Source organism: Ruditapes philippinarum, unplaced genomic scaffold (assembly GCF_026571515.1).
Source record: "Ruditapes philippinarum isolate M1 unplaced genomic scaffold, ASM2657151v2 ctg3202_1_1_1_1, whole genome shotgun sequence".
NCBI classification, from domain to species: domain Eukaryota; kingdom Metazoa; phylum Mollusca; class Bivalvia; order Venerida; family Veneridae; genus Ruditapes; species Ruditapes philippinarum.
The window spans coordinates 37,050-63,148 of record NW_026860970.1 but is presented as its reverse complement, the minus strand read 5'-3'; the positions used below and the strand labels follow the sequence as shown (position 1 = coordinate 63,148).

Below are 26,099 nucleotides of genomic sequence, written 5' to 3'. Positions count from 1 at the left end.
TATTTCTGTATCAGTATCAAGAAAACACTCAAATGTTCTAAAAGTTAAACAGACATTTCTATGCTCTAAGGGAAAAGACAACAATTTAAAGTCTGAAATCAATCCCTTCAGTAACAAAAATGATAAGAGTAAAAAGTATATGAAGTTTTTAAAGTAGAATTATATATTCAAAGAGGAAATAAGGCATGATATGAGTAATAACACAGAACAAAGAGTAAATACCATTTATAATAACAAAAATAAACAAGCAATTATCATAGTATTGCAAGCAATCCATAAGTATCCTACCGGTTAGAACCCCAGCAACATTCGATTTTACCAGTGAATGAATGACATGAATGAACTTAAATCTTTTGAGTTCTAAGTTTGTCTGTATCACAGTAATGTGTTAAGTTTCCCTGCCTAGTAAGAAAATTATGTTTATACAACCTTGTCATATTATTACAATGTGGGATTTTAAAGTAAATCCTATAAGAAATGAAGAAGTTGGAGTAAAAAATACCAATTTCTCGAAAAAAATCTAAGTTCAAGGGGGACATAATTCTGGAAATAGTCTTGCTAGAGTATTTAACCTTCTCAAAAATGTTGAGTGATAATAAGAAACATATATATGAAGTTTGAAGTAGATACATTAGGAAATAAAGTTATTTAAACAAGAGGGCCATGATGGCCCAAAGTCGCTCACCTGTATATAGGCCCCTGGAGCGGGGCCAGTTTAAACCCCAGGGCTTTTATTTGAACAAACTTGGTTATATATATATATAAATATATATATATATATATATATATATATATATAATATAGATATATATATATGTATATATATGTATATATATGTATATATATATATATATATATATATATATATATATGTAAATATATATATATATATATACATACATATATATATATATATATGTATATGTATTTATATATATATATATACATATACATACATATATATATATATATATATATATATATATATATATATATATATATATATATATGTATATATATATATATATATACATAATATGTATCTATATATCTATATCTATATATATATATTAAATATATATGTATATATATAATATGTATATATCTAAAAAAAAAAAAGTCAAGCTAATGAATGACCCCCGGGCGGGGCCAATTTTGACCCCAGGGCTTTTATTTGAACAAACTTGGTAGACACCCATGAGAACATGTTTCATGCTAAATATCTTAGCTCTAGCTCTTTGAGTTCTTTAAAAGAAGATTTTTTAAGTTTTTACTATATGCACATAGGGAAAATCAATGACCCCCGGGGGCGGGGCCAATTTTGACCCTAGGGCTTTTATTTGAACAAACTTTGAAGACACTCATTAGAAGATGTTTCATGCTAAATATCTTAGCTCTAGCTCTTTGGGTTCTTTAAAAGAAGATTTTTTAAGTTTTAACTATATGCATATAGGGAAAATCAAAGACACCCTGGGGCGGGGCCAATTTTGACCCTAGGGCTTTTATTTGAACAAACTTGGTAGACACTCACTAGAAGATGTTTCATGCTTTATATCTAAACACTAGCTCTCTGGGTTTTTTCAAAAAAGATTTTTAAGTTTTTGCTATACACAGTCATATAAGGAAAATCAATGACCCCCAGGGCGGGGCCAATTTTGACTCTAGGGCTTTGATTTTAACAAACTTTGTAGACACTCACTAGAAGATGTTTTATGCTTAATAGCTAAACTCCAGCTATTTGGGTTTTTTTAAAGAAGATTTTTTAAGTTTTTGCTATACACATATAAGGAAAATCAATGACCCCCGGGGCGGAGCCAATTTCGACCCCAGGGCTTTTATTTGAACAAACTTGGTAGACACCCATTAGAACATGTTTCATGCTAAATATCTTAGCTCTAGCTCTTTGAGTTCTTTAAAAGAAGATTTTTTAAGTTTTTACTATATGCATATAGGGAAAATCAATGACCCCCTGGGGCGGGGCCAATTTTGACCCTAGGGCTTTGATTTGAACAAACTTGGTAGGCACTCATTAGAAGATGTTTCATGCCAAATATCTAAGCTCTAGCTCTTACGGTTTTTTAGAAGAAGATTTTTTAAGTTTTTCTTATTGGTTGCCATGGCAACCAGAGTTTTTAATGGAATTTAAATTTTTGAACAACTTTGAAAGGGGTCCACATAAGGATCATTTCTGTAAAGTTTGGTTGCAATTGGCCATGTAGTTTAGGAGGAGATGTTGTTTGAAAAGTTTGACGCCATTTTTTGAAGGACGCACGACGCACGACGCACGACGCACGACGGACGCAGAGTGATGACAAAAGCTCACCTTTGAGCACTTCGTGCTCAGGTGAGCTAAAAAGACAACATTTTTTTTTCATAAAAAATTCTAAGTTCAAGGGAGGTTATACTGAAAATTTTTGTGCTGGAGTTGTAAACCTTGTCATATATGATGTGGTTGATGACCAGAAACTTATATTTAAAGTCTGAAGTATACACCTTAAGAAATAAAGAACTTATAGTGAAACTGAAAATTTTTAATCAGAAATCTTGAAATTCAGGCTATTTGTTGCCATAGCTACCAGAATTTTCAACATAGGAAGAAAAGAAAAAGATGTGCATAATCTCCAGACTGCCATCTACCCATATTTCAAGTTTCATAAAAATATTTTCAGTACTTTTTGAATTATCACTGGATCCAGTTTATGTGTTAAATTTGCCATATTTTCAGACTTTTTGTTGCCATAGCACAGAATTTTCAACATAGGAAGAAAATAAAAAGATGTGCATAATCTCCAGACTGCCATCTACCTATATTTCAATTATCATAAAAATATTTTCAGTACTTTTTGAGTTATCACTGGATCCAGTTTATGTGTTAAATTTGCCATATTTTCAGGCTATTTGTTGCCATAGCAACCAGAATTTTCAACATAGGGACAAAAGAAAAAGATGTGCATTATCTCCATATATCAAGTTTCATAAAAATATTTTCAGTACTTTTTGAGTTATCGCTGGATCCAGTTTTGTGAAGGGACAACTGACGGACGGACAGACAGACAGAAGGACGGAGGGTAAACCTAAAACAAGAGGGCCATGATGGCCCTGAGGTCGCTCACCTGTATATAGCCCCCCCCCCTCCCGGGCCAATTTTTGCCCAAGGGCTTTTATTTGAACAGACTTGGTAGACACCCATAAGAAGATGTTTCTTGCTAAACATCTAAGTTCTAGCTCATTGGGTTTTTTAAAAGAAGATTTTTTAAGTTTTTACTACACACATATAGTTAAAAACAATGACACCCCTGGGACAGGGCCAGTTTTGACCCCTGGGCTTTTATTTGAACAAACTTTGTAGATAATTACTTAAAAATGTTTCATGTATAATATCTAAACTCAAGCTATTTGGGTTTTTTCAAAGAAGATTTTTAAGTTTTTGCTATACACATATAAGGAAAATCAATGACCCCCGGGGCGGGCCAGTTTTGACCCCAGGGCTTTTATTTGAACATACTTGGTAGACACCCATTAGAACATGTTTCATGCTAAATATCTTAGCTCTAGATCTTTGAGTTCATTAAAAGAAGATTTTTTAAGTTTTTACTATATGCATATAGGGAAAATCAATGACCCCCCAGGCCGGGGCCAATTTTGACCCCAGGGCTTTTATTTGAACAAACTTGGTAGACACTCACTAGAAGATGTTTCATGCCAAATATCTTAGCTCTAGCTCTTTGGGTTCTTTAAAAGAAGATTTTTTAAGTTTTTACTATATGCATATAGGGAAAATCAATGACCCCCTGGGGCCGGGCCAATTTTGACCCTAGGGCTTTTATTTGAACAAACTTGGTAGACACTCATTAGAAGATGTTTCATGCCAAATATCTAAGCTCTAGCTCTTACGGTTCTTTAAAAGAAGATATTTAAAGATTTTTCTTTCGGTTGCCATGGCAACCAGAGTTCTGCATGAAATGGAATTCTTTGAACAATCTTGATAGAGCTTCATACAAAGAGTATTCCTGCCAAGTTTCATTAACATTGGCCTTGCGGTATCATAGAAGATGTCCTTAGAATATTTAAAATGTGGACGGACGACTGACGACGGACGCCATTTGGTTGGCCATCCTTAAAGCTCACCTGCACTTTGTGCAAGGTGAGCTAAAAACCCTAGATGGCTCCCCTGACTCATGAACCACATCCAAGCAATGTCTGCATCATGACCAATTTTGATGACAATTGAGTCAAAAAGTGAACTCTAGTGTGTTAATAAGGTTTTTCCGTATTTGGGCAGTGTGACCTAGCTTTTGACCCCAGGTGACCCATATTCAAACTTGACATAGAAATCATTAAAACAACATTCCTGACAAATTTCAAGAATATCTGGATCAAAACTGCAGCCACTAGAGTGTTAACAAGATTTTTCTATATTAAGCTCCTGTGACCTGGTTTTCAACCGGAGACAACCCATATTCGAACTTGACCTAGAAACCATTAAAACAACGTTCCCAACAGATTTCAAGGAAATTTGGATCAAAACTGCAGCCACTAGAGTGTTAACAAGCTTTTTATCTAACTCTAGCTCCTGTGACCTAGTTTTTGACCAGAGATGACCCATATTCAAACTTCACCTAGAAATCATCAAAACAACCTTCCTGACCAATATTCAGGATATTTGGATCAAAACTGCAGCCACTGGAGTATTAACAAGCTTTTTATATTTTAAGCTCCTGTGACCTAGTTTTTGATCAGAGATGACCCATCTTCGAACTTGATCAAAACAACCTTCCTGACAAATTTCCAGAATATTTTGATCAAAACTTCAGCCACTAGAGTGTAAGCAAATTTTTTTTCTATTTTTAGCTCCTGTGACCTAGATTTGACCGGAGACGACCCATATTCAAACTTGACCTAGAAATCACCAAAACAACCTTCCTGGCCAATATTCAGGATATTTGAATCAAAACTGCAGCCACTAAGAGTGGTAACAAGATTTTTCTATTTTCAGCCCCTGTGACCTAGTTTTTGACCTGAGATGACCTATCTTCAAACTTGGCCTACAAATCATCAAAACAAACTTCCTCACAAATTTCCAGAATATTTGGATCAAAACTTCAGCCACTAGAGTGTTAGAAATTTTTTCCATTATTAGCTCCTGTGACCTAGTTTTTGACCAGAGATGACCCATATTCAACCTTGACCTAGAAATCATCAATACAACTTTCCTGACCAATATTCAGGATATTTGGATAAAAACTGCAGCCACTAGAGTGTTAACAAGATTTTTCTATTTTTAGCTCATGTGACCTAGTTTTTGACCAGAGATGACCCATATTCTAACTTGACCTACAAATCAACAAAACAACCTTCCTCACAAATTTCCAGAATATTTGGATCAAAACATCAGCCACTAGAGTATTAACAAGCTTTTTCCATTTTTAGCTCCTGTGAGCTAGTTTTTGACCCGAGATGACACATCTTCTAGCTTGATCTGTATTTCATTGATATAAACATTCTGACAAAGTTTGATGATGATCCAATCAAAACTGTGACTGCTAGACTGTTAACAACCCAATTGTTGACGACAAATGACGCACGACGATGGACGCCAGATATAGCCCCATCACTATACCTCACCTAATTCTGAAAATATTGTTTTGATGCTAGAGTTATGCATCTTATCATACCGCAATTCTATGATGCAATATGAACTAGAAATATGTCATCATGTCACGGATGCCCCCGCATGCAGCCAAAATTTCAGATGGTGCATTAATTATTTTTTTCATTTTAAGTTCAAAGCCCTTAAAACTTTAAAATGTTAACACAAACCATTTTCATACAATGTTCAAGACACTGAAATTATTCAGTCTTAACCTTTTAAAAATAACATATTTCATATTTGTAGCCAAAATAATGGCTAAAAGTATGAGTGCTGAAACTGAAAGTACAAAATTTTTCCAACATTCAGGAAAGATAAGTTTGTCTAAAATCATTGAACCACAACCAAATTCATACTTAAACTGCTTATTCCTAAGATGTATCTATATTATTTTCAAAGTGAAAGGGACATAACTCTGCAAAAAAAGTCATCAAACCATGACCAAATTTCAACTTGACCTGCCCATTCCTTTGACATATCCATATGTCAAATTTAAGTTGAATATGTAACACTGTTGGGTAGATAATGAACAGAAACTGTAAATTTCATATTATTTTCAAAGTGAAAGGGGCATAACTCTGCCAAAAATCATTGAACCATGACCAAATTCCAACTTGGCCTGGGCATTCCAAAAACATATCCATATGTCAAATTTGAGTTGAATGTGTTGTACTGTTGGGGAGATAATAAACAGAAACTGAAAATTTCATATTACTTTCAAAGTGAAAGGGGCATAACTCTGCCAAAAATCATTGAACCATGACCAAATTTGAACATGACCTGCGCATTCTTTTGACGCATCCATATGTCAAGTTTGAGTTGAATGTGTTGTACCGTTGGGGAGATAATGAACGGAAACTGAAAATTTCATATTATTTTCAAAGTAAAAGGGGCATAACTCTGCCAAAAATCATGGAACCATAACCAAATTCGAACTTGGCCTGTATTTTCTAATGACATATCCATATGTCAAGTTTGAGTTGAATGTGTTGTACCGTTGGGGAGATAATAAACGGAAACTGAAAATTTCATATTATTTTCAAAGTAAAAGGGGCATAACTCTGCCAAAAATCATCGAACCATGACCAAATTCGAACTTGACCTGTATTTTGTCATGACATATCCATATGTCAAGTTTGAGTTGAATGTGTTGTACCGTTGGGGAGATAATGAACGGAAACTGAAAATTCACATTATTTTCAAAGTAAAAGGGGCATAACTCTGCCAAAAATCATCGAACCATGACCAAATTCGAACTTGACCTGTATTTTCTCATGACATATCCATATGTCAAGTTTGAGTTGAATGTGTTGTACCGTTGGGGAGATAATGAACGGAAACTGAAATTTCATATTATTTTCAAATTAAAAGGGGCATAACTCTGTCAAAAATCATAGAACCATGACCAAATTCGAACTTGACCTGTATTTTGTCATGACATATCCATATGTCAAATTTGAGTTGAATGTGTGCAACCGTTCTTAAGATAATGAACGGAAACTGATGATGACGGAATGACAGAAGGACGGAATGACGGAACAGGGTAACACTATATGCCCCGGCCATTACATGGCGGGGGCATAAAAACAGAAGGGGACTATGAATGAAAATTGCTTTATATTCGACTTTTGTTCTTCTGTGAAAATTAACACACAGAATTTTTTAGAAATACAGCATTTTCATTGGATGACAAATAAAGCCTGACACTCAATTCTGTCTCTGATAACAAACACATGGGCAGACAATTTATAGCACAAAATATATTTAAACTGAACCTTTATTGGAGTCATAAATATATAACATAAATTTATAACATAAATCTGCTGCGTTCATACCTCTCCTAATATTTGATGACAAGTGTGTTCTTTAAGCGTGGCAATTTTGGTAACAATTTCCCGTTCAAACTCCACCTTTTGCCCAGAACAAATTTGCTTCATCAAATATTCTGCAATCCTGCGTCTTTCAGGCAAAGTGTTATTCTGTATCTGATAGCAAATTTAGAATTTACATTTAACATTTGAAATGTTATCATTTGCATACAATTTACATTTTCTATTTTCAGTTTGGTGTTAAGAAAAACTTAGTATTACTCTGTCTGACTAAAGTCAGATTGCCACCATATTTGTTTCACCTTCATTGTGATTTGCAATTCCCAAGAAAGCTTTTTTTAGCCATGCAATCAAACCATCCCTTACATATAGGCAATAGACAAACTATCAGAATATCTCTGTCCGTGTAAGTAAAACAAATTTTTGATTGATGTTAGAAAAAAAACAAGAACGTATTTGTAAAACACAAATGCCCCTTGCTCATGTTCTTGTCAGTAACAATTTTTCAAAAAAGTTTTATTTTTGTTAAACAAACTTCATTCTTGAACACAAGATTCCTTTGGACAAGAGGACCAAATGATTTTGACTAAATTCACCCATTAATAACCTTGACATTCAAATTGATATTTGCAGTTATTGGCTATAACTTTGTTATTTATGAATGAATTGTCTTCATACTAGATCAAAACAACCATAAAGACAATGTCTCAAATATCACTCAAATTGACTTTGAGTCATAAATAACCATTACCTGAAAACTAAAAGGCTTTAACATTGTATTTAAGTATTGAATGGATTGTCTTCATACCTGGGTACTACAATCTTTTGGACAAAATATTACAGAAAATTTAATTGAACTTGACCTTGACCTTAATTTGTCCTTGCCACTAATGGTTAAATTACTGAATTTTGCTTCAATTGGCTTAAACTTTGTAATTTATCTACAGATTTCATTTATACTTGGACAAAAAAACACTTATATAACAAACTGATAAAATAATTTATGGTCAAATTATTGAAATTTGCTTAAATTGTCATAGCATTGTTATTAATTTATAGATTTTAATTACACTTGGACAAATATCACCTTGACCTTAGTTTGACCTTTACTGTAAAGGTCAAATTATTGAAATTTATTAAAATTAGAAAAAACATAATGCCTACTGTTAATGGTTCTTGGTGGCAACAGCAACAGGAATGACAACCTGACAGTAGCAATAGCTTGAAATTTGTCTTTTAAATAAGTCAAACTAATTAAATAACTTACCCTATATGAAGGAAATCGACAAATTTCTCTAAAGACACACTTTGCTGGACAGTCAATTTTCTTTGTGTCTAGACACATCTTCCCTTTAGTATACAGAGTACGGTCTTCATTCTAATTGTAATAATAAAATTCTAAGTAAATATAACTAAGGTACTCCATATTTTCAAATATCAAGAGCATTTCAATATGAAAAAATTATAACCCTTAGCAACATAAAAAATCATAATCTTAAACTAGAACTAAAGGTGATTCTTTCTTATTTTTCTAAGTTCAAGAAGGATAACTCAAAAATCATTTGAACAAAACAAAAACTAATATCACGAAGTGAACATATTTCTATCTGAAATAGTGCACATGTAAAAACATTACTGATTGCTATTGCTAAGGGAGAACAACAGTTCCATAAGATGTTACTGTTTGCTATACAAAATAAATGTTTTCCTTGTAAGTCAGTGCCTGCTATTATTTGCAATGGTTCAATGGTTGCTATAGAAAGTTAAATAATGTTTGCTGGTTGCTTTTCTAAAATTTCAATTTTAAAGTCAATGCTGTGAAAAAAGAAGAACAATATATAGAGGATATTTGTTTAGTCCAGTGTAAGATTGGAATATATTTCACCGAGTGAGCACCAAAAGGTATTATATATTTCACGAGTGTCGCAGCCACGAACTTTTGGTGTTCACAAGGTAAAAATATTCAGATCTTACACTAACTAAACAAATTTTCTTTTTATTATATGCAGAGAAACGATTAAAAAGACATTTTAACCTAATACTAAATGAAAAGTGCGCTGAATAATAATAATAAAACATGACGTCATTTACGTCATTTATGACATCACGCCATTAAGTTGGTTTCCAGTAATGTGTACGCTGGTGTTTCGCTGAAACAACGTAACGGGCTTAAATTCAAAACAGTGAAATTATTCACTGATATATTTCTATAAACAACAGAAAAGCATGTAATAAATAACTTTATAAAAAAAAACAAGTTCAAGGGGGCAATAATTCTGGAAATATTCATGCTTGAGTTATGAATCTTGTCACACATGAAACAGACCCTCACAAAAAAAGTGATTCCTCAAAGTTGTAGCTACAACTAGAATTATTGTTGAATGCGATTCATACGCCCACCAATGTCCTTGACAGAAGACGACTTGGAAAGGTGGTTAAGGGAATAACTTTTGTGGCACAAATACATATACATAAAAAGAAATTATCTCTGGTGAAAAAAAGACAAATTGTACAGGTAATAGTATGATAAATAAATAATATATATTGTCAAATCATGTTCGAAACAGTTACAAATAACATTTCATTTTCCCAATGTACTAAAACAAACAAAAGCAATGAAGTTAAGAAAATAGCATAATTATGTCAAAATGTAATTAAGAGTGGAAGAACTTTGCATACTGAGCTTACTTCTGACCCTTCATATATTATATAGTTTCAAGTGAATATCTGTTCTAGTTTCAGAAGCATTTAAGTATTAATGGTTATATCAAAACATTTTCTAAGCCTAAAAGGGACATAACTTGTGTCATAATTCAATAGAATTGTAGAATTTTCATCATCTGAGCTTGCTTGTCGCCATTCATATAAATTTTAAGTTTCAAGTAAATACCTGTTCTGGTTTAAGAAATATTATAGTAAATAAATTTAAAGACATAAAAATAGACTTATCTTTGTCAAAATACAATACAAAGTTATCCCCCCCCCCCCCCACTTTTTTAAGTTATGAAACTTGACCTGCATATCTTAATTGCGACACTTCATATATATTAGAAGTTTCAAATGATTATCTGTTCTAGTTTAAAAAATATTCAAGTACATGTTAAAATTTCAGAACATTTTCTAAGTCTAATTTTTGACCTTCAAGTGTGGCCTTGACCTTAAGCTGGCACAAGGGTAAGATAGGTTCTGCACATTGCCCAGTTGGGGTGAACATTTGAGTCAAATTTTAAGAAATTCCTTCCATTAGTATAGAATTTATAAAGCGGACACAACATTTTGTCTAGTATTGATTGTATGTAAATTTATAGACTTAAAGTGACATTATGCTCATATTTTCATGGTCAAGTTGAGCTGAAATGACTATTTATTTCAAGCAATTGACTTTTGAAATGGTGATTAACCAACAGTTCATATTGGAAAATGTTTGGGATAAAATCTGCCTAAAATATAAAGAGACTGCCCCACTCTTTTTATGAAATTACAGGTAAATTCCAATGGATGTTTACGAAAATTACGTTTGAATCCATACGTTGTTTATTGTTAATGTGAAATAAATTTTGATATTAAAAGGAATTATGGCAAAATGAAAATTTATTTTGACATTCACTTGTTCACTCATTTATACCCTTGGATGGGCATAATGTCACTTTAAAAAGGGGCATAACTTTGTTAAAATGCAATACATAGTTATGAAACTTGACCTGCATATCTTACTTGTGACACCTCATATATCTTTTAAGTTTCAAGCAAATACTTGTGCTTGTTTCAGAAATATTTAAGTACATGTTAAAATTTTAGAACATTTTCTAAGTCAATTTTTGACCTTCAAGTGTGACCTTGACCTTAAGCCGGCACAAAGGTAACATGGGTTCTGCACATAACCTTGTTGAGGTGTACATTTGATAACGTTTGAAAAAAATTCTTCCATAAGTATAGGATTTATAGAGGGGACACAACATTTTGTCTAATATTTGAATATATGTAAATTTGAAGACTTAAAAAGGGGCATAACTTTGTCAAAATGCAATACAGAGTTATGAAACTTGACCTGCATATCTTACTTGTGACACTTCATTAGTTTCAAACAAATACCTTTTCTAGTTTCAGAAATATTCAAATACATGTTTAAATTAAAGAAAATATTCTAAGTCAATTTTTGACCTTCAAGTGTGACCTTGACCTTAAGCCGGCAAAAGGGTAACATGGGTTCTGCACATTGCCCAGTTGAGGTGAAAATTTGAGCCAAGATTGAAGAAAATCTTTCAATTAGTGTAGGACTTACAAAGAGGACAGAACATACTGTCAAATATTTGATTGTTTGATATTTGACCTTCAATTGTGACCTTGACCTTGAGCCGACACATGGACAACATGGGTTCTGCACATCCCCTTGTTATGGTGAACATTTGAGCCAAGTTTGACGAAAATCCTTCAATTGGTATAGGATTTATAGAGCAGACATGATAATGGAGACGGACGGACGGACACGACAAAGCGAATCCATTATAGCCCCCCTCCTCACATTTTGTGGTGGGGGTATAATTATCAGCTTCAGTGTAGCTGGTAACACAAAAAACATTAACAGATCAAAACACCTTTTTTTATTAAAGGGCCATAACTCAGTCATAAATCATGCAACTGGAAAATCCCTGTAACATAAGCAAGTATTTGAGCTACCAATCCTGTAAAATTTCACTGAAATTGCATTAATAAGAGGAGTCACTGCATTAGTAACAAACTTAAAAAATTAAAATCATTTGAGGGCCATAACTCTGACAAAAATTATCAACTGGAAAATGCCGACAACATGGACAACTAGACTTGGTACTGATCATTCCAGTAAAGTATGGATGAAATTGCATCAGTAGTTTTTGAGAGTTAGTCTAGACAAGAACCTGGCTGAAATGTAATAAAGACCAATTTCTTTTCCTTCTTTTGTTTAATACAATGCCATTGGCCCCTTACTCTAAAGTTATGGAAATAGTTTTACCCTATTTCTTTTCTCATCCCGCATCCTACGTCGTTTCTCTTTTCTATTCTTCCCAAATTGACAGTCATATACCTTCTGACCAAGAACTACAAATGGAATTCCTGAAAAATTCTGGCGACAAATTTTAACACTGGGCTGGTCTTCCCAATACACTTTCTTAGCAGTATCCAGACCTGGAGGTAAAAGAATTTAGCATTATTGCTAGTATTGTGAAATGCTGGCACATGCAATTATTCATCACTAAATATACTTATGAGTATTTCAATTAAACTGTTGAAAAGATTAAAGACTATTGCTGAACCAGCACATTTGTCAGTGTATTCAATGCAATAAAGGCTGTAAGGGCAAAAGTGTAATAATATAATTTTTGCACCAGTGACCTTAGATATCTTTACCTAAAGCTAGAGAACAACCTAAGGTTTCTACCAACAAATATGAGACACCAGTCAATAAATACAGGCTGCATGAGCAAATTGTAAAAATCTTTTTTGATCAGTCTGGTAACCTTGAACTTGAACCAAGCAACCATTTCTCCTTCATCCAAAGTTATACATGTAGTACCAACCAAAATATTTCCCTATTGAATAAGAAAATCATCACTGAATAAGAAAGACATCTGTCAATAAATAAAGCAAAAGTCAATCTGACTAAAGTTTATATCTATTTATTTCGTACATAATGTAGCATTATTTAGGAGCTGGTTTTAATCAGATCAAAATAAAGGCTGTATAAGCAAATGTGTAAAAATCTATTATTGGCACCCATGACCTTGACCCACTGACTCCTAACTCAATCAAAATGAAGAAATATATTATATGTTATTTTGGTTTTGGAGTGATATATGTGGATATATTACCTGTTAAGATTTTATATCACCTGAGCCGTCAGGCGAGGGTGATATTTTATCTTGGCAGGTAATATATCCACATATATCACTCCAAAACCAAAATAATAATTTTATTACCCTTCCCCTGCCGAGTTTAGACGATTTTTTAAACTAGAACTCCGCGAGTCGGATGTGTCGCCTTGTGAACAATGTAGTTTAGGAGAAATGGCCAGGACAAAAATGAAATATGAAAAATAACAAAGGGCAATAACTAAACTAGAAATGTGTCATCATGCCACGGATGCCCCCGCATGCAGCCAAAATTTCAGATGTTATAATATTTAGTTCCAAATTTGTTTGCACAAATTATTTTTTTCATTTGCAGTTCAAAGCCCTTAAAACTTTTCAATGTTAACACAAACCATTTTCATACAATGTTCAAAGCACTGAAATTATTCAGTCTTAACCTTTTGAAAATAGCATATTTCATATTTGTAGCCAAAATAATGGCTACATACATTTCCACAAAAGTATGAGTGCTGAAACTGAAAGTTCAAAATTTTTCCAACATTCAAGAAAGATAAGTTTGTCCAAAATCATTGAACCACGACCAAATTCAAACTTTCCACAAAAGTATGAGTGCTTATTCCTAAGATGTATCTATATTATTTTCAAAGTGAAAGGGACATAACTCCGCCAAAAAATCATCAAACCATGACCAAATTCCAACTTGACCTGCCCATTCCTTTGACATATCCATATGTCAAATTTGAGTTGAATATGTAACACAGTTGGGTAGATAATGAACAGAAACTGTAAATTTCATATTATTTTCAAAGTAAAAATAAATTTCATATTATTTTCAAAGTAAAAGGGGCATTACTCTGCCAAAAATCATTGAACCATGACCAAATTCGAACTTGGCCTGGGCATTCCAAAAACATATCCATATGTCTAATTTGAGTTGAATGTGTTGTACTGTTGGGGAGATAATAAACAGAAACTGAAAATTTCATATTATTTTCAAAGTTAAAGGGGCATAACTCTGCCAAAAATCATTGAACCACGACCAAATTTGAACTTGACCTGCGCATTCTTTTGATGTATCCATATGTCAAGTTTGAGTTGAATGTGTTGTACCTTTGGGGAGATAATGAACGTAAACTGAAAATTTCATATTATTTTCAAAGTAAAAGGGGCATAACTCTGCCAAAAATCATCGAACCATGACCAAATTTGAACTTGACCTGTATTTTCTCAAGACATATCCATATATCAAATTTGAGCTGAATGTGTTGTACCTTTGGGGAGATAATGAACGGAAACTGAAAATTTCATATTATTTTCAAAGTAAAAGGGGCATAACTCTGCCAAAAATCATCAAACCATGACCAAATTTAAACTTGACCTGTATTTTCTCATGACATATCCATATGTCAAGTTTGAGTTGAATGTGTTGTATCGTTGGGGAGATAATGAACGGAAACTGAAAATTTCATATTATTTTAAAGTAAAAGGGGCATAACTCTGCCAAAAATCATCGAACCATGACCAAATTCGAACTTGACCTGTATTTTCTCATGACATATCCATATGTCAAATTTGAGTTGAATGTGTGCATTCGTTACTAAGATAATGAACGGAAACTGATGATGACGGAATGACAGAATGACGGAAGGACGGAATGACGGAAGGACGGAATGACGGAAGGACGGAACAGGGTAACACTATATGCCCCGGCCATTACATGGCGGGGGCATAAAAAAATGATAAGTGCAGAGCAGCATATCTGTGCACTGAATTTCTTATCAATAAGATCTATCATTCTATGATGTTTCAAGTCCATAGCTTTCATACTTGAGGAGAAATGACCAGGACAAATATAAAGTAAGAAAATCAACAAAGGGCAATAACTCAAAAAATAAGAAATGCAGAGTATCAGTTCTTATGCACTGCACTTTTTCTTAATGAGATCTATCATCCTATGAAGTTTCAAGTCCATAACTTTTATACTTTCCGAGAAATGGCCTGGACAAAAATTAAGTATGAAAATCAACAAAGGGCCATAACTCAAAAATTAAGAAATACAGAGTACCGATTCTTGTGCACTGCACTTCTTCTTAATGAGACCTATCATCCTATGAAGTTTCAAGTCCATAGCTTTTATACTTAAGGAGAAATGGCCCGGACAAAATTAAAGTATGAAAATAAACAAAGGGCAATAACTCAAAAAATAAGAAATGCAGAGTACCTGTTCTTGTGCACTGCACTTCTTCTTAATGAGACCTATCATCCTATGAAGTTTCAAGTCCATGGCTTTTATACATTAAGAGAAATGGCCCGGACAAAAATAAAGTATGAAAATTAACAAAGGGCAATAACTCAAAAATTAGGAAGTGCAGAGTACCGGTTCTTGTGCACTGCACTTCTTCTTAATGAGATCTATCATCCTATGAAGTTTCAAGTCCATAGCTTTTTTAGTTTTAGAGAAATGGCCCGGACAAAATTAAAGTATGAAAATTAACAAAAGGCACTGCACTTCGGGTTATTGAAAGAAGCATGCATACCAAGTTTGAAGTCACCCAGACTTATAGTGACTGAGTTATGCTCCGGACAAGCTTTAGGGGACGCCGACGACGACGCCGACAACGACGCCAACACAGACGCCGCCGACGCCGCCGACAAAAGTAACCCCTATATGTCACCTTTTCAAGGCGACACAAAAATCATTGCTGCTTCAAATGAAACGTCGAAATAAGATTCCCTTTAGGATACCTCTTCGTCACAACATGACGTCACATAAATACATGACGTATTTTTCCCGTACCTTACGAAAGTAAACAAGAGAAAAGGAGTAGTCTATTGAACGCACTTTTTTGTAATTAATATCAAGCTTTGACAAGGTCATATTTGTTTTCGATACTGATGGTAATATGTATCATTACTCTACTTTGGTAATATTGATCATTTGACAGTTAAAAAGTGCTTTTAAATCGGAATTTACACCGCGTAAAATCGAACATCACCTTAGCGCATGTTGTTTACAACGTTGGGTACCAAACGGGGAAATTTAGTGTCTATATTACCCGTCTGGCTCGGTTATATCAATTTCTTTCGGGTGATCAATATCCAATCAAAAAGGCGGAAAAAATCTGGAAGGACTGGGTAATAAACATGTATATGCAAGTATCTTCATGCCAAATATGATGGAAATCCGTCAATAAATAAAGGCTGTATGGGCAAAAGTGTAAAAATCTATTTTTAGAACTGGTGACCTTGACCCAACTGACACCTTACTCAATCATCCATGACTTCTCAATTTTATGCTCCAACCAAATATAAACGACATCAGTCAATAAAATAGGTTAACTACACTTGTAAAAGTATAAAAAATCTATTTTTGATATTTGTGACCTAGACCCAAATGATTCGTAACTGAACCCAAAGGAAGATGACCTCCCTAGGCACGTCCGCATTGAACACGAAAGACATCGCTTTAATGAATTCCCTTGTTGACCCCAGCGACTCCACAAGAAAGATATATAGAACCATACACTGACTATTTTTGATATCGTATGATGTATATAATTTAACATATCACAATATTTGAAAGTAAATATCAGGAAACTACGTTGTAAATTTTCATAAATATGATCACAATTACTAGCTGACTCTCATGAAAAGTGTGCCAGACGGCAGTCTAGAGATTACAGCATGTTAGTCCAACTGATTGTACTGCGTGAAGACATATATTGTGCCATTTTCGTGTCTGGGCAATATCTCGCCTTTAAAAGTGTGATTCTGCCCCAGTACGAAAATATCTCAGAATCAAGCTTTGGCACGTCAATATATTTTGACTATGACATTCAAAATTAATCAATTATACAAACCTGCATTCCCAAAATCCTTTGTACTTCTATACACTGCATATCTACAGTTAGTCTGTATTTCATGCTGGGTTAAACTTTCAGCAGCAGCATGTAAACTGTTATAAACTGTATATTCAGTAATTTCAGCCATAGTTATTCAAAAAGAATAAATAGTAGAGAATGTGTAATTAACTTTTAAGGTTTCTCAGCTATTTACAGCATCACTGTAAATCACATTCATGTAATAAATTGGATTCAAGTTTTACATAAACATTTGTGTTTCACAGCTACTTCTAGTTTTGTATTCGACAGTTTTGTTTGTTTTCATTGCGAAAACTGATGACAAAGCAGCCAAAATTCCAATTCATTGCCTTATTTTCTCAAACACTACAAAATATCAAACATAATATAAACAGTGAGTGTAAAAATGTGATGCACGTCATTTTCCTATTATTCCAACTCTGAAGAATACTATGAATTTTAAAAAAAATAACAGCTGATTTGTTTGGGAAGTTTAGTTTAGCCTTAGGGACATGATAAAAGACATTCTCCGTTTTCCGGTCTCAGCTGTCTTTAAAAAAAGTCGATTTCCTTTCGTGGTCTAAACCATAAATTTGTAAAAGCTGTTAAACAAATATGTTACGGGTGCAATTTTATAGATAAGAGGACGTAGGCTTCTGAAGATAACTACATACTTAGGCCTGAATGGCACATCATTATATTGGACTTGAAATATGTTTCTAATTGTTGTTTTAGAAGATATGGCCATTTTACAGTTGTTCCGAATATTGATATTGATCCTAAAATACGATCAATTTTATTTTTATAAAACAATGAACAAATATCGGGATCATTTGATCCTGACCCTAATCTTTTTTTAGTGAACACGGGACCAGGTTTCATAAAATTCATGAGATACATCTACTTTGCAAGGTACGTGTACTGTGTGAAAACCGTGGAAGGGTAAATAATATGCGACTTCATTACTGTAATAAAGTATACATAATAATTATTACAATGATAACTTTATTTTGAGAGACTTGTATGCAAGTTTCCATGTCACACCACCCCCATTTTTTCAGATTAATCATTTTTATTGTACAAAATTAATGACCCATAAATTAAAAGCGTTGCAACGCTTTTGATTCAAATCGGCTTATAAATGTACAAACTACCGATTTTCAATCTAATTCTGAGTATATTTCTTAATTATTATTATCATTTTTTTTAATATTTTTCAATTCAAGTGCTTTACTTGATCTATATTTTACGAGGGTGTTTTTTTACCTCAATATAATGGAGCCCCCATTTTAAAGACTTTTTATCAACAAGAATATCAGTGTCGGATTTGTATAGAATGGAGCATTGGCGTACATGTCCATGTAATAAATGTCATAATATCATAAATGTCCCGGCTGCGATGTGCCAATTTTTCGACAGATTTTTTACTGTGTATAATTTCCCGCTCATTACTTTCTTTCATATCTACATGTATATATAATCGATTACATTAAATTCTGTCCAAAATAAAAAAAAAACAATTATTCCTCCGCCTCTTTCAACGTTTTTTTTTTATAAAAAATGCAATCTTTTATAATTATATAATTATCTCGGTTATCAGTATGGTTAGATAGAAAGGTCTCATAATAAAAGACCATATACACAGTAATAATTATGACGACAAACCTACGTTTAATTTATGTAATGCCTAGAGCTAACGGTTTCACAATATCACCAGGAGGATAATAAAAAACATACATATAGAAACGACGTCAATGATATATAAATACAATGTACATGTATATCAATTGGACACTGGATTAAAAAACAACAACAACAACAATATTTGATTTTGTCGAGTTATCAGCTATAATATATAAACTTCAGAAGTTCGATTCAATTAAAAATAATTATCTTAGGCTCATAAATTGTGCTGCAACAGCTTTATTGCGGAATAGTAAAAGAGTACGCAGTTAGAGAGTAAGGGGCGCGGAAAAAAAGTTTTGAAGAAAAGTTTAAAAAAAATTATTTGTAAAGTTCACACATACACTGTAGGGCGATTCTTGCTGCAACATTTGTATTAATGGGACTGCACTGAGTTTTTTTTACATGACGGGACAGAGAATATTTGTTGAGATTTATATACCATGGAAGTCTGGGCCAACAACTTGTGTGCAGAATTTAAGATTTTATTTCTTCAGAATAATCATTTTAATTGTGTATAATGACTAATTAAAGAAAAGCGTTGTAAAATGCTTTTGATTCAAACAGGTTGATAGTCCACACAAACACATTTTTTCTATTTAATTTCGAATATAATTCTTTAACATTAATTTTTATTGCATATTTTCCATTTTAAATACAAAAGTTCATCTATGTAAGAATTACAATTTTTATGTATTTAGGCTTTTCACCTCAGTAGAGCTGAGTTCAATGGAAATAAACACAAATATTTGTTCTAACATTGTTTGTAATGACTCTGCAAGCAGACCAATGAAGCATAATAATTTCTGTAGGTTTCTTTTACTTTTTGACATCTTTTCTTGTTTATACAGGATATGAAGCAAATGAGGCAATTCCACACATGTTGCCCTTGTTCCTCGCCATCAAAATATAACCTCTATCCCCCCAATTTACACCTGAAATAAAAAGGAATAGTTATTTAATTTTTAAGTCATTCACTTTATAAATGACCTTGAAAGAAGTCTTAATCATCGGTAGGAAAACGTGTACATAGAACTTATTTAATACGGATTCCTTAAAGAAACACACCCGTTAATAAACTATGGTGGCTGATTTGTTACACCTGCGCGTTGCGTTGTCGCAAGCGACAACACAGCAAATATCGTTATCGCCTTTTCGTCTTCTCGTCTGCGAGTTATCCTGCGGCGCGTTGTCGCCATGTCGTCCTGTCGCTTGGCTTATATCAAACGGTTGGCTTCTTATCGTGCTGTCGCATGACTCGTTGTCGCAAGCATCAAAACGCCAAAAGTCAATTCTTCCATTTGAGTCAATCTACAATGCGCCAACACGCCGTGAGACAACGCGTTGTTTTGCGTGTTCGCTAGCGACAGGACGACAAGGCAATAACGCGCCGTTTGACGCTCTGTCGTGTTGTCAGATAATGCGACGTTTGCCAGAGGTAACGCGACGCGCAAAAGTGAAACAAATCAGCCACCATAATCGACACATTTAGATATAAAACGTACATTTCTATTCATCGTTCATGCTTTTTTATTTCATGTACTTTGTCCAGTTTGCAACATTTCGAGCATTCAAAATGTAATTTTGCAATATTTTGGAATTAATAAAATACTTATTGTATATGTCAGCTTTACAACCATGCCTGTAATAATATCTAATATGTTCTATACAATATTGTTTAAAACTTATAAGAATTATTATTTATCCCTGAATTACATTGCAAAAGAATTACATCACATAGCATTATTAAAATGAAATAAAAAAGTTCACACTAAAAAATGTCCAATGTTCATCTTCAACAAAAATAATTGTAAAATATAAAACCATGCATCCATATTGAAATTGTTCTTTAATGAAGCACCCAAGGCCGCAAATTTATATGTCGACCGAATACGGGAAACAGTTATTTAATTGTTTATCTTTACAGCAATACCATCAAGAGACGAGGTTCTTAAAATACATGATGAACCATTTCTAAAATAGTGTTATAAACGTAAACAAACCCCAACTGTTTTTGCATATCCAGTAATCTCTTCCATTCATGCTACCGTATCCAACTACTTGAACAGCATGGTCTAATTGTGTGCTTTTACACAATGGTTCGCTGTAGATTCCACTTCTGTATAATTGAAATGAAGCATGACTAGCATCTATTAGAGCCATAACAGGCATTTTAAACACAGCGTCCATAAGAGCTGTTTCATTTCCAACAGGTACTTTCATTCCGCCATGTATCTGCAAATGAAATGGACCATTATTTAAGATTCACCTGTGTACATCTCTCACTGTGAAAAGTTAGGAAATAAATTTGAAATACATCTTCTCACATGCTGCACAAAAGCCGGATGAATGTGTTAATATTGATCAAATTAAATACTCGAATGCATTACAAGAACACACAACGACTTCTAAAAAGGCATAGTTAAACATTTTAGTGTTCCGTGGTTTACTTCTTTTTCACTCGACATACCAACTTTTATGAGTAGAAGGAACGTATACTATAGAAGCTTTTCAGTTGAGAATGGCCTGTGTGTATGCAGGGAGGGCACCGTTTTAGTAGATTTCGCAGAGGATACCGATGTGGATAAGCCATCATTAAGTTAGAAACAAGAACTATATTAACATATTCGCTCGCCTTTTGTGCAACATTTGAGAAGATTTGTTTGTTTTCCTTCTTGTTACAAAACGTACGTTAAATACCGTGAACTAAGAGCAGCGCGTAGTATGACATTTGGTATACACTTCGAAAAAGAAAACTGATGTTTTATAGGAGATAAATACAAGTAAACCTGAATAGCAGGGGTACACGTGTTGTTCCTGCATTGTCCTGGTGTTTGTGGATAATCGGCCTCGGAACATACACCTCCCATATTGTGTATACACCCGAAAATATCCTCTGTTACAAAATGTTGATGTACACAACAGTCATGTATTTCTATTTTGCTCACAGCTACAAGTTCTCCTGTCTTGATTTGACCGTAACTCTCAACACACTCTGACAAATAAAAAAGTACCACGCATGAACGTATGCTTGAACTAAACGGATACCATTTAAACTATACATACACGAGGGGCATATTTTAATAAGTGCCAATATCCGCTGCCTCTAAAAAAGACATCAGTACTGTCAAAGCCATAGTTGATGAAGAAGCAAGATATAACGTGAAGGAGATAAAGTGACATATCGGGAACATAGTGCGTCATATGTGTTTTCCATCTTGAAAGAAAAGTTAAAGTTAAGGTAAGGTAAGTGCGCGCCCGTTGGATCCCTTATTTGCTAACTTCTCACAGGAGATAAAACGTGAATTGTTTTTTGAGCCCGACGATAAACTAAGTAACAAAACGTGGGTAGGTGTAATCAGCATTGCTCGACGTAGCAGGAGCGTTAAAAGAGTTATGTATGCTCTATTGTTTGCCAGTGATGGAAAAGTGGCCCGTGTCGCTGTGCCTAAGAGGGGAAGTGTCATTGGAACATTTTACCGTGACCATGTTCTCAGAGCTGTAGTTAATCATTACATTAGAAAGAACCCAAGGTCCAGGTTGTGCAGGATTAAATCATTCCATGATAATACACCTGCGAAACGGTCAGCCTTGGTTCAAGCTTATTAAGAAGAGCAGAGAATTGAGGTTTTGCTACATCCCACTTATAGTCCTAACCTCTCTGCTTGTGACTCTTGGTGAAATCCATACATCAAAGCTTGCCTTCACGATCACCGGTTCGAAACCCGTATAGTGCCATCGGAAGCGCTCTCTACCAATGTATAAACGGTATACCCAAAGAACAGTTTAAAAATGTGTTTCGGAATGGGAAGTATGTATAGGTCCATGGTGAATATTTTGAAGGACTCTACTATAATCATTTTTCACAGGTATGACTTATTTATAAAAACACGCTGCCGTTGCTACTAATCAAAATATGCCCTTCGTATGTGTTGGACCAATCCGTCATTGAAACAAGTAATCTTTTAATATCCGAAGTTTTGTTCCTGAATTTGAAAATGTGACCTTTGTTTCGTTTTGTTGGAGTTAAAATTAAGTCACACCGACACTTTAATATGGCGACTTTCTAACTTTATTGGAGGAAGAAGACCACAGGTTCTCCAGAGGGCGGCCACCTGTGTCCTTTTACATAAAGGTTCGCTGTAGAATCCACTACCTTCTATAAGCTACGTAAATAACACGAAAGAATCCAATGTCTCTATTGGGAGTTGAATCATCGGCGGTGAGGGCCAGATGATTTCGACCGTAACCACTCGACCATAGAGACCCCTACCTTTTTAGCAGGGTCATTTAGAGGTTAAGCTCATATTTTGATAGGTTACAATAAGCTTGTGTCTAAGTATGCCCTGGTGTGATGGCAAAGCTCACAAAATGAAGATGTTTTTTACAAATATTTATTAACTGGACAAAAACAATATGCTCTCTGACGAATAATTGGATACATGGACATATCAGAAACTACTTTTGATCACCAAAATTTTCTTTATTTGTATTCAACTAAAAAAATATAATGAAATAAACTCGGAATAAAAAAAATAACTTTATATTCATTACCTTCGGTAACGATTGACTGAACATCTCCCAACTGTCCCTGATTTTTTACTGCAGTAATAGCACCCTTTTCCCGCCAGTCCCAACTTGCAGGAGCAGATTGACTTTTGGGAACAAATATCAAGTCAGCATTGTCTTGCAATTTATGACCTTCATTGTTTGGTAAACTAGGTGATGGTCGGAGGATTTTCTGTAGACAAACAAATGATAACCGGTTCACACTTTACTGTTATCTGTATTTTGTTATGCTTATTATTGATTTTGACAATTTACGTACCAGAGTATAAAATAAGAATATGATCTTCATTACTAATTTATTGAGACTCAATTAATTGAAATAAATTCGTTAAGAATTAATTGAAATAAATTATAGTTACTTTAAGTTCGTCAGAATTGGTCAATGATCTGGAGACAAAGCCTACGTGTTCACATTGTTCAAAAGTATGTATAAGAACATTCTTCAAACATGCATCTGTGTTTTCAGGGACACATATTGTATAATTATATTAACAGTAATTTATACCACCATTGTGAGTACACAGTATTATAAGACAATTGTAATTAGACCATTTATTGTGTATTGCAGTATGCATTTAATTAAAGGTCCCTTCCATAACTCTGCTATAGCTGAAATAATAACCGGTATGTATATATACATTAATTATAACAAGCATGTTCAAAATATGTATAATAACCTGATCTGCGAATTGATTCACTTCCAATGAAAAACCTCGGTCGCCCATTTTATTATGGTTTATGACATATTCGTAGTTTTTCTTCCAGTTATCAAAATGAATTTTCTCCTCGTTCTTTGTGTCATACATTTTTCCATACTTTTTCTTCCAGAGTTTCCATTCTGAGTGTAGATATGGCAAGGTATATACCACGGGAAGCAATACTAAGATATAAAACAAGCACTGTGTCGTCTTCATGCTACAATAACAATATATAAACCACGATTTATATCACTTATATAGGTGATCCGACAAATAGGCAAACACGGAAATTATATATATATAAAAAAAGATCTATTTACCGACAATTTGATTTTTCAGATGCGGTGGAAAGTATGAATATGCTGGAAAAATAAAAGCACTAATATTGCATGTATACATATTCTGTTTAATGTTGGTATTAAAATCTCTCATATATAGCCTACATTATGTACCAGTTAAATTTATAAAATTATTTAGCTTAAACCGTGTATGTATCTTCAAAGCGTGAACTGTTAACAAGATATCAAGTATCGACGGTTAAACGTACACATTCATGAACAAATGTATAAAAATATAACATACTATTGTGACATATTGTTTAGTTATGCAAAGTAATGTACTTACTTTGATTGCTGATTTGCATATGAAGTTCCTAGGTATGTTCTACGCAAAAACACACTTTAAATGTCTACTATATAAAATTTGTTATTATCATTCATATGACTGTAGTCACGTGATATAGACAACCACGAGTTGTCTTGTCGTGATCTATAAATCGTATATGAACAATATGAGTAGAAATCATATGAATAAAGGAGCGTCTGTAAAAGATAAAGTCGTCAATAATAATAGTAATAATAATAAAGAGGGCTAGGATGGACCTAATATCGCTCACCTGAAAATAAATTTGAACACTCTTCGTACAATGTATCATGCCAAATATCTAACCTCTAACTTTTGTCATTTCAGAGAAGACTTTTTAAAGATTTTACTATATACATATTATAAAAACCTATGACCCCCAGGGTGGGGCCAATTTTGACACTATGGACAAAATTTGAACAACTTTGCTAGAGAATCTATACAGTAGATGGCCACGGATTTATATTACATATTGTAATATAAATCCGTGAGATGGCTGACAACTAAAACACTGCCTTTTCCCCGATGATTACAAATGATATACATTAAGACTTATTTAAGCTGTTGAAGGTCTTCTAAATCAACTTGTTGATTAAGACAACTAACGGGATGCTATGTGCACTTATTGTTCATTATCAAACAAAGCTAATACATGTACAGTGTACAAAGGTAACTATATCATTTCTATATCATTTGGGTTAATTTTATCATTTGAACATAATAAACACGAAATCTTTGTTAAATTTACACTATAAACACACAACAGCGTATACAGTGAAACCTGTCTTATTTAAACTCCACCAGCCCAAACTTTCATCAAAAATGTATTTGTAGTACATGCAATAGTCATGTTTTTTCTTTCAATCTAAATATTTTGCATCTTACCAATATCTTGGATTTCTCTATATTGCTTTAGTTTACATTCTCCTACCATCTCTAAAAATGACAACCACATTTTAGTTCTCTTACTTTCTATTTTAATTCATACAAAATCTAGACAACTTTTAAAAGAGCAATATACAAGATGTATAACAAAATTAGAATTCTCTAATTAATGTATTAGTTCATCATGTATATTTGACATGTATATACAATATTCAGATCAGACATTTGTTCAACAACAAAAACAAACCTACAACATTCTAACAAGATAAGATAATGAGATAAAATGACAAACTATATTTAGAAATAGCTTACTAAACAACAGCTTACATTTCATTAAACTTTTAAAAATATTTCAGTCTAAACATAACATTTTTGTACATAATCATATATATTCTCTTATATACTTTTATTAAAGGAGAATAAAATATTCTTAAATA

The 26,099-nt window shown here is 33.5% G+C and overlaps 2 protein-coding genes across 2 annotated transcripts in view; both read right to left on the bottom strand.

Annotated features, from left to right (window-relative positions):
* Positions 1-17,695, bottom strand: part of LOC132714058 (uncharacterized) — a 36,384-nt gene extending 18,689 nt beyond the window's left edge. The window contains exons 1-4 of the mRNA XM_060696790.1: positions 17,186-17,695; positions 12,470-12,642; positions 8,747-8,857; positions 7,486-7,635 (exon numbers count right to left, since the gene is read on the bottom strand). Coding sequence (XP_060552773.1) covers positions 7,486-7,635; positions 8,747-8,857; positions 12,470-12,642; positions 17,186-17,315 — 564 coding nt within the window. The 5' untranslated portion in view covers positions 17,316-17,695. The remainder of the gene's footprint in view (positions 1-7,485; positions 7,636-8,746; positions 8,858-12,469; positions 12,643-17,185) is intronic.
* Positions 17,696-19,009: 1,314 nt separating this feature from the next.
* On the bottom strand, positions 19,010-24,917 carry LOC132714057 (procathepsin L-like). The gene is made up of 6 exons (XM_060696789.1): positions 24,760-24,917; positions 24,115-24,352; positions 23,423-23,609; positions 21,658-21,863; positions 20,872-21,103; positions 19,010-19,803 (listed from the first exon to the last, which is right to left on the bottom strand). The coding sequence occupies exons 2-6, from the start codon at positions 24,349-24,351 to the stop codon at positions 19,712-19,714; spliced, it is 954 nt and encodes a 317-aa protein (XP_060552772.1). The 5' UTR covers position 24,352; positions 24,760-24,917; the 3' UTR covers positions 19,010-19,711.
* Positions 24,918-26,099: the final 1,182 nt, after the last annotated feature.

Excerpts from the sequence above, each read along its gene's own strand:
- LOC132714057 (XM_060696789.1), bottom strand. The coding sequence starts at position 24,351 with ATGAAGACGACACAGTGCTTGTTTTATATCTTAGTATTGCTTCCCGTG. Across the intron at positions 23,610-24,114 it reads TGAATCAATTCGCAGATCAG|AAAATCCTCCGACCATCACC; the intron begins GTTATTATACAT and ends GTTTGTCTACAG. Across the intron at positions 21,864-23,422 it reads TCAGTCAATCGTTACCGAAG|AGTGTGTTGAGAGTTACGGT; the intron begins GTAATGAATATA and ends TTTATTTGTCAG.